General features: G+C 35.7%; 1 protein-coding gene across 7 annotated transcripts in view; it reads right to left on the reverse strand.

The window, feature by feature from the left end:
• Nucleotides 1–14,271, reverse strand: part of ARID1B (AT-rich interaction domain 1B) — a 475,555-nt gene that overhangs the window by 286,429 nt on the left and 174,855 nt on the right. Inside the window, exon 2 of one of the 7 annotated variants that reach the window (XM_072994956.2) lies at nt 11,068–11,140. The exons of the other annotated variants lie outside the window; for them this stretch is intronic. Coding sequence (XP_072851057.2) covers nt 11,068–11,115 — 48 coding nt within the window. The 5' untranslated portion in view covers nt 11,116–11,140. The remainder of the gene's footprint in view (nt 1–11,067; nt 11,141–14,271) is intronic. 7 annotated transcript variants of the gene reach the window in all.

Raw genomic sequence — 14,271 nt, forward strand, 5'->3', positions numbered from 1 at the left:
TGAACACATCACAGTCACTTATTGCAACTGAAGGATTCCGTCTCTCTGCACTCCCTATGGTTCTGGAGTGCAGAGAGTAAAAATGCCTGGAGTCACCATTTCTAAGCAGATATTCTAGCCAAAGCTCCAATGGATTAGGCATGCATGGCAAATTGTAGCCTAGACTTCATGAACTTTATAATAAAATAACAATTTAAAAGCATACTTAAAATAATACTATTTATATACATTTTATATATTAGTTCAGGTAAAATCTATCATCCATGCATCTTACAATCGTTGAATGGGTTTTCTTTCAATACTGTAAATGCATTGAATTTTTGCATCACTTCACACATAATATTAAAACTCAATTTACTCAGTTCTGCATCTCCTCCTTTCATGTTTAAACCTTCCCCAGCTTTTTAAAATAATTCTGTAGCTTTAAGAACTACAAATGTTGATTCAAATGTAAGTCTCACTGCTGCCCCAACCAACATCACATGTGTAGGTGTCGCATAGCACAACAGAACTTCTACTGTATCTTTTTCTCCTTGCAGACCTCTGTGTCAACCGGTCCAGAGACTTTGCAGCCTTGTTGGATGGAGAAAGGGCAATTGCTCCCCCCACCAAGTTCCACTGACAGAAGCAGTTCAGTAGGATAAATCTGATCGATCATGCTTGTTAAATTCAGTGGGATTAACTTCAAAGTCAGAGCAATGCTAACTATTAAGATAATCCTTCTGGACCCTTCATGTTTACAATTTATCACTCTCTCACCATCTATCTTAATATCTTTGCCCACCAGGTAATTCTCTTATAGCTGCCCTATTTGAAACACATCTCTGTCTGAGTTAACTTAATGGCTCTTACTATTAAATAATAAACCAGATATCTTTATCAAGACATAATGTAGTTGTATTATTCAGTTCCACCTTCAGGATAATGATAAACTGTGATCAGATTATCAACAAATTCATTACTGAAGATACATGGAAACAAAATCAAGAGGACAAAAAGTTGTTAATATCTAGGCATATTTAATATCTGGGTCCTAGAGATATAACTGAAGATATTAAGTAATCAATAGCAAAGTTTTTAAAACATCTACAATTTATACTTTATCTTTTAGAAGATGGACACCATTTTGGATGATTAACCATTATGAAATACATTATTGGCATTTCAAAAATGTTTCCCTATTTTCTATTTCAAATGTTGTAAAATATTGGAACCGGTTTCTACGTGGACACAAATCCACATACAAATAGCACAGGCAAAAATGTTTAGTCTCAAAGTTCCTTGGTGCCATGTTTTAAGGCACCAATTTTCACCACCCCTGAAAATTTTCATATTTTAATCTTCTTTTAAAAAATTTTTCTGACCACTAAATAGTACAAGAACGCTGTTTTATATATTCTTTGGGGTTGGGAGTGGGTGTCATGTGGTGGTCCTCTAAGGTCTGGAGATGGCATGTACAGCCTCTAGACCTCTAGAAATTGGTGATTCCTGCTATGTACAATGTGCAAATGGTAAAAATGGATGGAAAGTGTTGTTCAATCTTGTAAATAAGAAAAAGTATAGAATAAAACTGTATTTAAAGAAACTGGTGGATCCTTTTTTTCTGATTGTTTCTCTATTCCACTGTGCTGAATATTACTATACATTTGGTGACCAGTGCTCAGAAGAGGCTGAAAAATCTATTGTACCACAACATATTTTGCCTATAATGTGTAACAGACACATTTCCCCTATACTGAAGTACATTCTTCTATTACTTTCGGTAGCTGTAATAGCAATGGTGGTATGGGTAGCAATAATCACTGTATGGGCAAATTTGGGTTTGAATCCAGCCCCCTCCCCCATGCAGAATATATTACTTTGAAAAATAAGATTCTGAGATTACATCTACTATACCAATCAATATTATGATCCTGAATATCTTTCATGTAGTTATTAATGAGAAAGCAGTACTATATTTTATATTTATAAAGAAAGTGCATATTGCTCTAATTCAACTGCTAAATCTGCTTTGCGTAAAACTTTGGTCTTCCTTCAAGGCAACGATACTCCTGTACAAAGAAAGTATGAGGATTTTATCTAGTTTGCCAGGTCCGTATGCTTGAAACTATTTTAGGCAACAAATTTAAATGAAAGAGGCTAAATGTCTGCAGCTCTCATAAAACAACATATTAACCTGCTTTAGCTTTCTCATAATCCACCTGTCCATGCAAGGTGTGGATGGGTAATTTCTTATGTAACATTAATAGTTTTGTTTAAAGAATTAGTTCTGAGAATGCAATTAAATAAAACTCATATTCTCTATTCACAGTAGTTTGGTTGAAACTATCTGATGTGAAAGTACACACAGAACTAAATAAAAGGCCCAACTTTCACTCTGCTATTTTTGTGCTCTTAGAATGGAAAATAACAGCACTATTGCATACATGTATATTTCAAAGCAGATCATTTCAATGCAGCATAAAAGCAAGTAAGCAAATATAGGATTGCAGACTACAATGCTGTATATAAAATAAATTATTGCCATTACACAAAAATGTTCCAGAGAAAAAATAATGATCAGATGAAGACATGTTGTGTACCACATGAAATATTCACTTTAAAAATAGTTTTCATTTTTCTTAACTTTATTATACATACAATACTTGTAAAATTGATATATTTATAGCAACTGAACAGTTAAACATAATATGAATAACATACCCAGTATATCCTCTTAATGCCTTCATGTAAAAAACTGCTCCCTTTTTGAAGAAGCAAGGGGAAATAGGGTGCTAAGCTGCACTTGATATTATTGCCTTATGCAGTTCTTTATCACACTTCCTTGGGCACACCAAGCTATACTGGAAAGATGCTAGCCAAAATGGAACATGCATGTGCAGTACAACTGAGTGGCCTCAACCTGAAATATAAAATATTCATATCGCCTTTCAATGTCAGTTGCATGCAAACTGCCTTTCTGCTCACTTTGAGACATTAACCTCTGATCTCCCAGGTGATGCTAACCAGATGTAGAATTAACACAGCAGCTCCACACAAAATAACTCTGACTACAAGAGAGTAAAGTCTCCCAAAACATGCAGTTTCAAGGTTTCTCCCTTGGTATTTGAAGTGTCCTTCAAAAGAAAAATCCTTCAAAAGAGATATGAGCTTTGATTATTTTACTTGAAAAATGATTCTGTTCAATTCTTCCCCTCCAGCCTTTCATAACTGTAGCGACTCCTACAGCTTCCACTAGCTTCCATATCTATTATAAAGACTATTTACTGGAGATATTACATGATAACCTTAATTTCACATGTTCTTTTTTTTTAAGGACATTCAGCAAAAGGGAAAAGTTAATAATGTCTCCCCTGTGGGATACTAAGGAGAATGAATAAATAATCTCATATGATTTTATTATTAGAGGACTTTGTAAGTTAAAGCTCCCAAAAGATTTTTTTAAGGTACTATAGTCAGTTTAAACACATTTTGGTTGAAGATAGACATTCAGTGTTCTCTTTTTAATGTATAAAGTAAGTGTGACATTGGAAATACATACTGTAATATGCTATTTATACCAGTTCCTATTTTCTTCTTCCTATCAAAAAGACACTAAACCAAGAGAAAAATAATGTGGCAAGCAAACAAAACTCCCATCTTTAAATGAGCAATACATTTTTCAATTTCCTAAGGGAAACGTCTAAATTAGCCATGCAAAATGTGTTAGGAAAATGTTCTACGAAGAAACATGTTTATGATTCAGAATGGACATTTGTGCTGCTCTGGTCACAACTAATTGAGGTAAAACATGTGAGACATCCAATTCTTTCCATGCAGAGAAACAGGTAAAGAAAAAGGGGGTGGTGTGGGGAATCTGGCTGTGAAAACACCTGATGGAATCTAAGGCAATACCACATCAAAGTTGGGTATTTAAATTGGACTGATTTCAAATCAAAAGGTAAGCACTTGCTTAAATCTCTCATGTTGAAAGCTAGAGAGATTTTAGAGTGTTTAAACTTTGACAAATATTGGCTAAAATCCAGTAGTAAGTCACAACTAGAGTGAGGATTTTGTGAATCAGCTCCTCCACAAGTTCAACAGATTCAATGGACTCATTCTAGTTGTGACTTACTACTGGATTTCAGCCAAAGGTATTTCTTATTTTTCAGTCATTAAACAAGACAAAACAAAAACAAAACAAAACAAAACTCTGGATTATCTACCTGTTTAACTTAAATAATCATGTTTATAGACTTTAAAACTGAGCCAAAAGTGAATGAAAAGCACCAGCAGACATCTATAGTCTAAATTCCCTGCACAAACCCCATGAGGTATTTCTGTTAAGCTACTGTAACAAAAAGATGCCCAACATATTTTAAAAATGGAAAGATATATTAAGTAATTTACTGAATGACTTTGGTAAGTCTGTGAAAATCATCAGTGTGACTTTTGAAATAAACAACCAGTAACACAACTCACTTCAGGATTTTAATGTTGCTTTCATGAAAGAGAAGATCTAAATATATGACTCTATAAGGTGGGAAAGCCCTGTCTTCATGTCTTCTACTTTCCCCTGATACATAAAAATCAACATCTTCACTGAGGCTGTCAAGAGTGGTTCAGGACCTCATGGTTTCCAAGGCAACCATTTGACTTGAGTAAGATAGTTGAGGCAAGTCCAAGAAGATGTACATTTGTCCCTGTTTGTCCCATGATAATGGATACTTTTCAATTAGTACAACCCAACGATATGGAAAGGATCCTTAGAGATGAGACCCACTTAAATGTATGCTTCACCCTTATCCTTCCTAGTTTATAAAGGAGGGGAGGAATGATCACATATGTAAGGTAAGTGCTGAATGCTTTTTTAATTGAGGGAAGCAGAAGGTAGAGTTTCAACATACCTAAAAGAGAAAGTGGCAACAATTCTGCTGAAAAAAATCTTCCCCAAATCCCTCTGGGTAATTTTCAGCCAATCTCAAATACCTTGTTCTTGGCTAAGGTGCTGCAGCTTGTAATAATGTCTTTTCTAGACTCTTGGTTATCTCTAGAACCACTCTAATTTGACTTCAATCCTGATGCACTTAATGAGGACATGGAAGAGGACCTTGTCTGTTGCTGCTGTAAGACTCTAGAACTCCCTTCCATGGGATAACAGGCTGACCCCATTATCTGTAAGCATGCAAAAATGTATCTTCTTGGCAGGCTTTTTCTTACTGGCTGTCTAATATGAGTTTTTCAATGAGATTGTTGTGGGTTTTGGTTGTTGTTTTAAATGTGTTTTTATTACTGCTTTTATCAACTGCTTTTAATATTCTATTTGTTTACTTTTTATTATAATAATAATTTATTGTTTTAGCTTTTAATATTGTCTCTTTTAACATTATAAGATGCCTTGGATCCTTTTGAGGAGAAAAGTAGCATTCAAATATTTTAAATAAATAATATGTCCCTTTTTTGGGCTCTTTTTTGCTGGAACTTCAGAGTGTTTGTTGATGATTATGATGGCATATTTCTGGCCCACTTTTTAAGGATGCAACTTGCAACTAGTGTTTATACTACCCCTTGTAATTCTTGTAGCTGTGAGTTCGGTAAGTGCCACTGACCAAGTCTGCTTTGATGCCATAGACATTGGTCTGAGTGCCATGTTTCACCACTGTGGTATTTTCTTCATATTGTAAAACCACTTGGATGAATTAACTAGAGTGTTGAGATTTGATGCCTTCTGTATCCTGACGACACACCCCACTGTCTCTCTCCTCTCCATCTAAATCTAAGGAATCTATTCCATTTTCAAACCAAAAACACTGAGGTGGGGGAGTCATGTCAGTCTGTTGTAGCACAAGACTAACATGACCAATGACATGGGCTGCAGCCTGCAGAAAACTATACCGCAAGCTGTGCCACAGGACTCTTACTTCTAAACCAGTGTAGGATATCAGTAATAGGCTCCATGAGGACAAACTAAATCTTAAATCAAACAAGACGTAGGTAGTTATTCCTAGTAAATCAAAAGGTACTCAAGCTGTGCTGAACTATGTTATACTCAAAAACCATGGTTTTGATGTACTCTTAGTTACAACCCTGAATCTGGATATTCAGATTTCAGCAGTGTATTTACACAGAAGTGTGTTTACACAGCTGAGACTTGCACCAACTGTATCTGTCCCTTGAGATGTCTGCTCTGACCATAGTGATGCATGTTTCAGTTACATCACCACTGGTTGGAATACTGTGACTAACTACATGTGGCTGCCTCTGAAAAGTGTTCAGATTGGTTACTATGAAAAATTAGCAAGGATTATGCCACTCCCCTTTTGCAAAAGCTTCACCAGCCAGTTTTGAGGCATGACCTATAAAGCCTTCTACAGTGTCAATCCACGCAAGGATACCATTATTCCCTATAAGCTTTCTTAGGTGTTCCAGAACTTCACAAAAAAACCCTTCTTTCCATGTTTCCACTTTCAAAGAGATGTTTGGTGGAGACTTAAGAAGACTTTATCTGTGGCTGCATGCAGACTGGGGAATTCTTCACTTGTGACTGCTTGCTGGCTTTAGAATTCAACAGAGTCCAGACTCGCCCTGGTCCTTCTGGTTTTATATACTCTCAGGCAAATACCCTTTTATTCAGGAAGTTTAGCTGGGTTACGACAAAAGGATATTTAGAATCAGATGTGGATTTGCTTTTGAATGCTTTTTGAGTTGCTTGTTGTAATTAATCGTATTTGTTTTTTTTTTTTTTAATCTGTGCTTGTTTTGTCTGTTTTATTATCAGCCACTCTGAGTACTATTTTGGGGAGAAAAACAGAGAGAAATAAAATGAACAATGCGCTGGGGTGTAAATGCTGTATATGTTTAAACTAACCCATGGAGTTAAAACATTTCACTGTTACTCCCCACTACATAGATCACCTACAAAAGACAAGGACATTCTGTAAGCCAGCAATAGTAAAAGATTTTTACAGGCACTATGCAACCATGTTTATTATTGAGGTTTTTTTTTTTTAAAATAACAATCCCAAGAAGGAATTTATTGTAACTTGAAATACATTAATTTTCCTCTTTTCTCAACATATTTTATTTTGTACTTATTGATTTCATATTTTTTTCATCTTCACTGCTTGCTCTCCTCATAGGAAGGGCTTTATGTAGCAACAAGAATATGGTAAATGTTCCTTATCCAAACACATATGGATGAAGCAGAAAGAGACAAGGTGGAAATGAAATACAGGAAATTTGATTAGATCTTGCAAGTAAGCACAAAGGAGACACTTGTAGCATCATTATTACTACTAATACTATTCTTATTGTTTGTACTTGCGAGTTCAAGAAGAGGCAGAGCACTCCCTTTGCAGAACAATGGCAAAGTTTCTCTTCATTTATACCAGTTACGAGTATACAGAGAGCCAAAAACAGAATCTTGTATACAGAGAGCCAAAAACAGAATCTCGTATACAGAGAGCCAAAAACAGAAGCTGAAAACTGTGTTTAGAAGGCCTACTGCTTCATCCAATACCAAAGCAAATAATTCTGTTTTGTGTCTTTTTCTATATGTGCAATAAATATAAAAGCTTGGCTGGACTTTCAATTATAATGCTGAAATTTTAATTAAATTATTTTTAATGCAATTCATTTCTCAGTAGGCGAAGTTAGCAGCATTTTGATATACAAGGAATGAATATTTCAAGCAAAAGTTATAAATGTTGATCCAAGGAGGTGCTACATAAGATATTTTAAAACATTAAAATTGTTTTGAGGTATTTGCTGCATAGATTTCCCACAAAATGCTTAAAGCTCAATATTATATAACAATGGGGGAAAGTGTCAGAAAAACAAGGAGAATATCTGACTATATAGGGTCAAAATGTATAAAACAAAGAAGACAATAAAAGGAAATCAAGCAAGAAACAGTAGTGTTAAATAAAGGCATGATGAATTGCATATACGTACATTCTTGTGATAATTTCTATCCTGCTTTATTACTCAGTAATGATCATACAGGGATATACTTCATTGATCACTGCTTGAATCTAAGCTTCATTTCTTCCACATATGTTAAACATCTTTGACTTGAATTCACTTCATGTAAGTTTTCAGTACTTTCTTTTTAGTGTGAAAGGAAATGGACATTAATACTGAGTGAAGAAAAATCATTCACCATTATTGTTCTTCAAGTTCTATAGCATTAGGAAATTCTTTGAGGTTCAAAAGCTGTGGTGGCAAAGCAACAGCACTACAGCAAAATTTTCAATATATTAAGGGCATGCCTTGGGCTAAAATCCACTTTGCCCAAGAACCTCAAAAGCCTAATAGATTATTCTTAATACAAAGAGATCTCTGAACAGCAGGACAACATATTGCTTCCCTTGACATAGGCACCTGCTGAATCAAATTACTCAATGCACACCCATTCCTAAACACTATTTAAAAGGTAAGGCCCAAATGTTCCCTGTGTCATATTATCAAGAATGGGATGTCGTCAATTCTTTATACTTTGTCATTATTCTTGATTAACATATTGCAGGAGTATTAACTCATCAAGGGAACCTTCATTAGTTAGGTTCTCTAGTTAAACTAGTTCAGTATAAGTAAGTGTGCTTTCCTAACATTACTCAAATTGTTCCTAGAATGCTACCAGTCACTAGCATTAAACATCCTATTTGAGAATGAGTGATTGATGCAGGTGTAGGAAATACTGTAAAGGAAACTGTGAATTGGTCAGTGGACAAAAGTCTGTCTTGGGGATTTATATGATTTGCCTTGGTTACAATTTTAATCACAACTCTCCTATTTGAAATGAAAAAAATATGTACATAATACATTTATTTGTTTACATATTTTGGACCACCTTTAAGGTGACAAGGCATCTTGCATTATAAAAACCAATAATAAAACTATAGAACCACAACAATCAAAATCAATAGATGCCAGTGATCATCATAAATATATCTCTAGTCTTAAGAATACTAAATAATTACATGTAAAATTCACCACCAAAAAACACAACTCAAGAAAGTCATAGAAAACAACTTTTTTCCTAGAGCTTTTCTAAAGGCATGCATAGAAAACTGGAAGAGCCCAAGTGGCAACTTATTCTAGAGCTGTGTGGTTAATGGTTATAATTGCTTTAATATGTAGCCAGTCCCAGAAGTTGTAGCCAAATTGCTTATCTTAATGTTAAAAATTAAATTAACATTTTAAATTGGACTCTCAAGTGTGCTAAACCAGTATAGGTGGTGCAATAAAATTATCACATGAATTGATTCCCAAGCTCCCACCAATATTAAGTCATTTGCCTTCCATACCAGCTGAAGATGTCTTTGAAAGAAGATCCAGGTAAGAGTGTATTCCTAGTCTGGACATCGCTTGCCATGGATTACTGAGACAAGGTCAGCTTTCTCCAGATAAAATTCCAGCTGGTACACCTACCTAAATTAGCAAAACACAATGCTGGCTTTCCTATCATAAGCATTTCTCAAGGCAGCATCCAGTCCAAAAGAATTTCAAAGCTGTGTGTGCATTTGGACTTTGAGCGGGAGTGCAATACCATCCAACCCCAAGTATAGTCTTCAACTACATTATGAAGTACAGGTAAAGGTAGCTATAGCTCTCCTGACGCGACAGTGGACAGCATGGAATTTAATAATTATTCCACTTTGGTCATGGAAGAGCCTGAGACCAACAACAATTATTTGATTTTTGACCTTGAGTAGTGACAAATACATTGCTGAGCTACTGGTCACATCTTGCCACCACAAAATGAAACTTTAGATTCACATCTAAGGTTTTGAATTAGCCAAATGCTTCCTCATATAAACAATAATGTACATTAATGGATGAACAAGATTATCAGTCTCCTTACCTACTAACTAGCAAAACTATAGCCAAGGGGATACGCTTGGCAGAATCAGCAGGGAAAGAAAATGCTCTTAAGCTCAACATTAGCACAGAACTATGAAGAGAGATTACTCAAATTCCCTAGAAAAAATAACCCATTTTACGACTATATTGTAAATTTTGTTGAAATACAATATCTGAGTCTGAAATAGTCCAAGAAGTAGTTTATAACAGTAGAATGATGGAAAACATAAAAAAGGCATCTGCACATATGAAAGATCCTTGTGGTTTCTTCAGTACACACAAACCTCCTGACTGGGGCAAACTGTGACAGATCACTGAGTGAGTCCAATATAAAGATTCTAGGTACTGAATTAATTGCTCAACGAGACTTCAGTGTGAGCAGTCACGTGTATTGGAGACCTAACGAAACATTGCATTATGGAGATCTAAAATCAAGCTATGATCCATCTATAAGCTACATCTCTGAAGCAAGGAAGACCTTAGCTAAACAAGCCTCATTTTGCTCACCGTCAACTATGTTAACAAATATTCTCTGTCAAATCCAAAATTACCACTACCAGTGGAAAGGAGGTGGAAGAAAGTTCAGTATAATATAAGCTTCCATACAGCGTAGACCAAAGTCACATCACATGCAGTGATTGCTCCACTACCTGCTCCATTTCTAGCAGTCAACAAATCCGTAATATATAGCACACAGCCACACCACACCCCCTGCTTCCTGGACCTTGTTATTTTATCAGTATCTCTGGATCTAATGCTGGAGAAAGACACTGAAACTTTAATGGTGGCATAAAAACTACAGTTTCACATGCAGTTTTCTGCATCACAGTACTGTGTAGATGATGGGTGGCATCCCAAGCAAACAAAAGGACTACTGGAAAAATGTACAGTAAGAATTATCAGATATCTAAAGTATCCTCAAATTGAATGAAAATTTAAAACATGGGTGAAGAACTCTGGCCTTTCAAATGTTGCCACAGTGCAACTTCCATCATTCCCAGTCCAAAATGTTATGAATGTTGTTTATCAGGGCTATTAACAATGTGCATGCAACTACCTTACTGAAAGTTATGACATCTAAATCCCTAACCAGTTTGGATCTAGAATTTCCAAAAGTCTGTATTTTCCCAAGCAAGCCTGTGCCAGTTAATTATATTGAGTCCCATTTGGGGGCGGGGCAAAATGTAGGGCATAAATAAAACAAATAAATAAGTAAATCCTGACCATTGGCCATGCTGGCTGATGCTGATGGAAGTTGGCGTTCAATACCATCTGGAGGGCCACAGGTACATCACCCCTGATTTAAAAGAAGAGGAAACTTCAGTTTAGAAGAAACAGCTAAGAAAGAATGTGATTAAAATACTGAAAATGTGAACTGGGAATAATTTACTCTCACATAATGAGAAAATCGGGGAGCACCCAATTCAATTAACATCCACATCTAGAATCCTGTTGGTATTGTGCAGTATCAGCTGGAAATTTTACAAATGATGCACATAATCCTGCTGGCTGTCCGTTTTGTGCTCAGACATGCCCAAGTTGTGCAACTGGTTGCACACACAGTTGCACAGCCAGGCACATGAAATATTTATTTATTTATTCATTTGACTTCTATATGACCCATCTGGCTACAAGGCCACAGATGACTAGCAAACTGTAAAATGTACTTCCACAACTGCAATTACGTAGATTTTGCAATAGGATTTTGTTCAGCAAGTTCAAACTAAAGACATTTTTAAAATAACAAACAAATTACCCACTGTCTTCCACCAACAGTACTGGCAGAGCTAACAATATTAATGCACATTCTGTAGGAGCTGCATCTATTTGATTGCTTTGGTATCCCTAATACAATCATCTGCTGAAAGTGATCTGAACAGCATTAATTCAGTAATCTGCACTGGTCACAACAGCAAAAAGATTCTCCATAGTCTAGAACACTGGTTCTTAACCTTGGGTTACTCAGGAGTTTTGGACTGCAACTCCCAGAAGCCTTCACCACCAACTGTGCTGGCTGCGGTTTCTGGGAGTTGCAGTTCAAAAACATCCGAGTAACAAAGGTTAAGAACCACTGGTCTAGAAAATGGCAAAACACAAAGAAAGAAAGAAAGAAAGAAAGAAAGAAAGAAAGAAAGAAAGAAAGAAAGAAAGAAAGAAAGAAAGAAAGAAAGAAAGAAAGAAAGAAAGAAAGAAAGAAAGAAAGAAAGAAAGAAAGAAAGAAAGAAAGAAAGAAGGAAGTTTGGTATTTTTAGGATCCAAATGGCTACCTTATGCATGTCCAACATAGGCATGCAAGAGCTTATGTGTACTTTGAAAAGATCTGCTAAACTGTAAAGGCATTACAAGTCAGTAGTTGTAACAGCTGGGAATTTTCAATTCTGTGAAGAGCCTTGCACACTTGATGTTAAGTAAATATTAACTAACAGCATCTGTACTACATTAAAGTTCACTCACAGTCCCCCACAGATTCAGAATTTCACCATTTATTGCTAAAGTGGCCCTCCAAATATTCAGATAGTGCAAGATTACTACCTGCAAAGCTTGGTGCAAAAATGCACTGAAAATGGATTTTAAAAGTTATGCCTCTCTTCTTATGGTATAAGCCACCCATCAGGAAATACTATGAATATTTTCTAATCCTTCCAAGGCAGCAACAGCAGTGGGAGTGAAAGGAAAAAATTAAATGAATTTAAAGCTACTGAAAACGGATGTCTTCTACATAAGAAATAAAATAAGCATGTGGCTGTATAGTCAATGAAAAAATAACTGTTATGAAATATTCATTTGAAAAGTAATTAAGGCTTGCAATTGAAAAGCTAACCTTTCACAACACAAAATAATCATGCAGCTTGAAGATTAACACATTCTGAATCCTCTAGTATTCATTACAATTTATTCAAGATTTCAGCCACACTTGTGCTTGGATTGCTTTTCTGTCTTTTACAAAGTTTCAATGAAATCTAATCAAGACTGGGTTTTTACCCAAACCATCCCTTCATGCTACTACATTTACTATGGTTTTTACTCTAAGCAATTTTGTTAACCAAATGCATCTTTAAAAGCCATGAAGAGCTGCAAATACCTGATTCGAAGCAGAACTGACAATCCATTCCTCTTCCTCCTAGACAATCTATATCCCCAAGGATTTTTACTTTTGCACAGAGTAAAAAATTTGTATTTGCACAGATTTATTTTTAAAAATCACACAAGATGCACCGTGCAAATACAAATCTATGAACTATTCAGATGTTCTATGCCCTCTAATTCTGAGCTCTATTTTTACCCCACTGACACTATGTATCTCATAATTAGATCTTTTGCAGTCTATGCACACACTGAAACTGGAGATTATTCATTACGGGAAAGAATTAGCAGGATTTTAGGCTTCAATGGCCTGAACATGCTATTAGCCTGCATTTGGCTATTTGGTGGGTAAGCAGAGTGGTCTCTAAAGCGCCACCGAGAGATAACAATGCATTTCAAAACTGAGACTTAACACCTGCTTTTCTAATTTTGAGGACGAGAAAAGGCTGATTCAGCAGACGTATGTCACCCATTAAGACTCTCTCTCTCTCTCTCTCTCTCACACACACACACACACACACACACACTCCTGATGTCACACAGAATGCAGGCACAACACAGGACTGAAACGTCAAAGGTCACAGCATGAGTTAATAAACGATGCTTCCGAATCCATGGAAATCTAGGGTGACATATTAAGCAAAATTCAACAAATATGTAGAAAAGCATGCAGAATCTGGAATTGTTTCCTTTTAGTAAAATGAATCTTCAAAGGTGAAACAACAGAGTGCTATGAAAAAAATATATTGTTCAATAGCACTCTGCCTGGCCCTCTTAAACATACAGCTAGTCATTGAAAATACAGAAGTCAAACCTTAATAGACATGGAAAATCTTTAAGTGGCATTTTATATAACAATGCAATATATCCTTCCCTATTAATTCACTTTACCCACTGAAGTACCTGCAAATTTTCCTTTCCAACAGAATACTTGATGATTCAAGCACAAAACAATGAAAATATGGTTACTGCCTCCTTTGCAGTTTTTTGCTTGCTTGTTTGTTTTAAAAGTATTTACAGATGAAGGAAAGTCAATGGCTTGTAGGTGCAAACAAGTCAAATACGGGGGAGGGGGAATGCCCTTAAAGTAATTTCAGGGAATATTTTTAAATGCCCCAAAGTAGATGACACTGTCAAAGGTAAATCAGGACTCTACTGTGGTTACTGCTTCTAATTTACAATACAAAAACAGCACAAAGACTGACATAGTAGCAAAAAAAAAAAAAAAAAAAAAAAGCGGGAAGCAATATGCATATGTGCATACTGGGTAGATCAGTTATGATGTGGTATTTTAAAAAATAAATCACCCTAGAATCAATTTTGATTTACAAAAATAAATTACCC

The sequence above is a fragment of the Pogona vitticeps genome, chromosome 1, assembly GCF_051106095.1.
Source record: "Pogona vitticeps strain Pit_001003342236 chromosome 1, PviZW2.1, whole genome shotgun sequence".
Classification (NCBI taxonomy): Eukaryota; Metazoa; Chordata; class Lepidosauria; order Squamata; family Agamidae; genus Pogona; species Pogona vitticeps.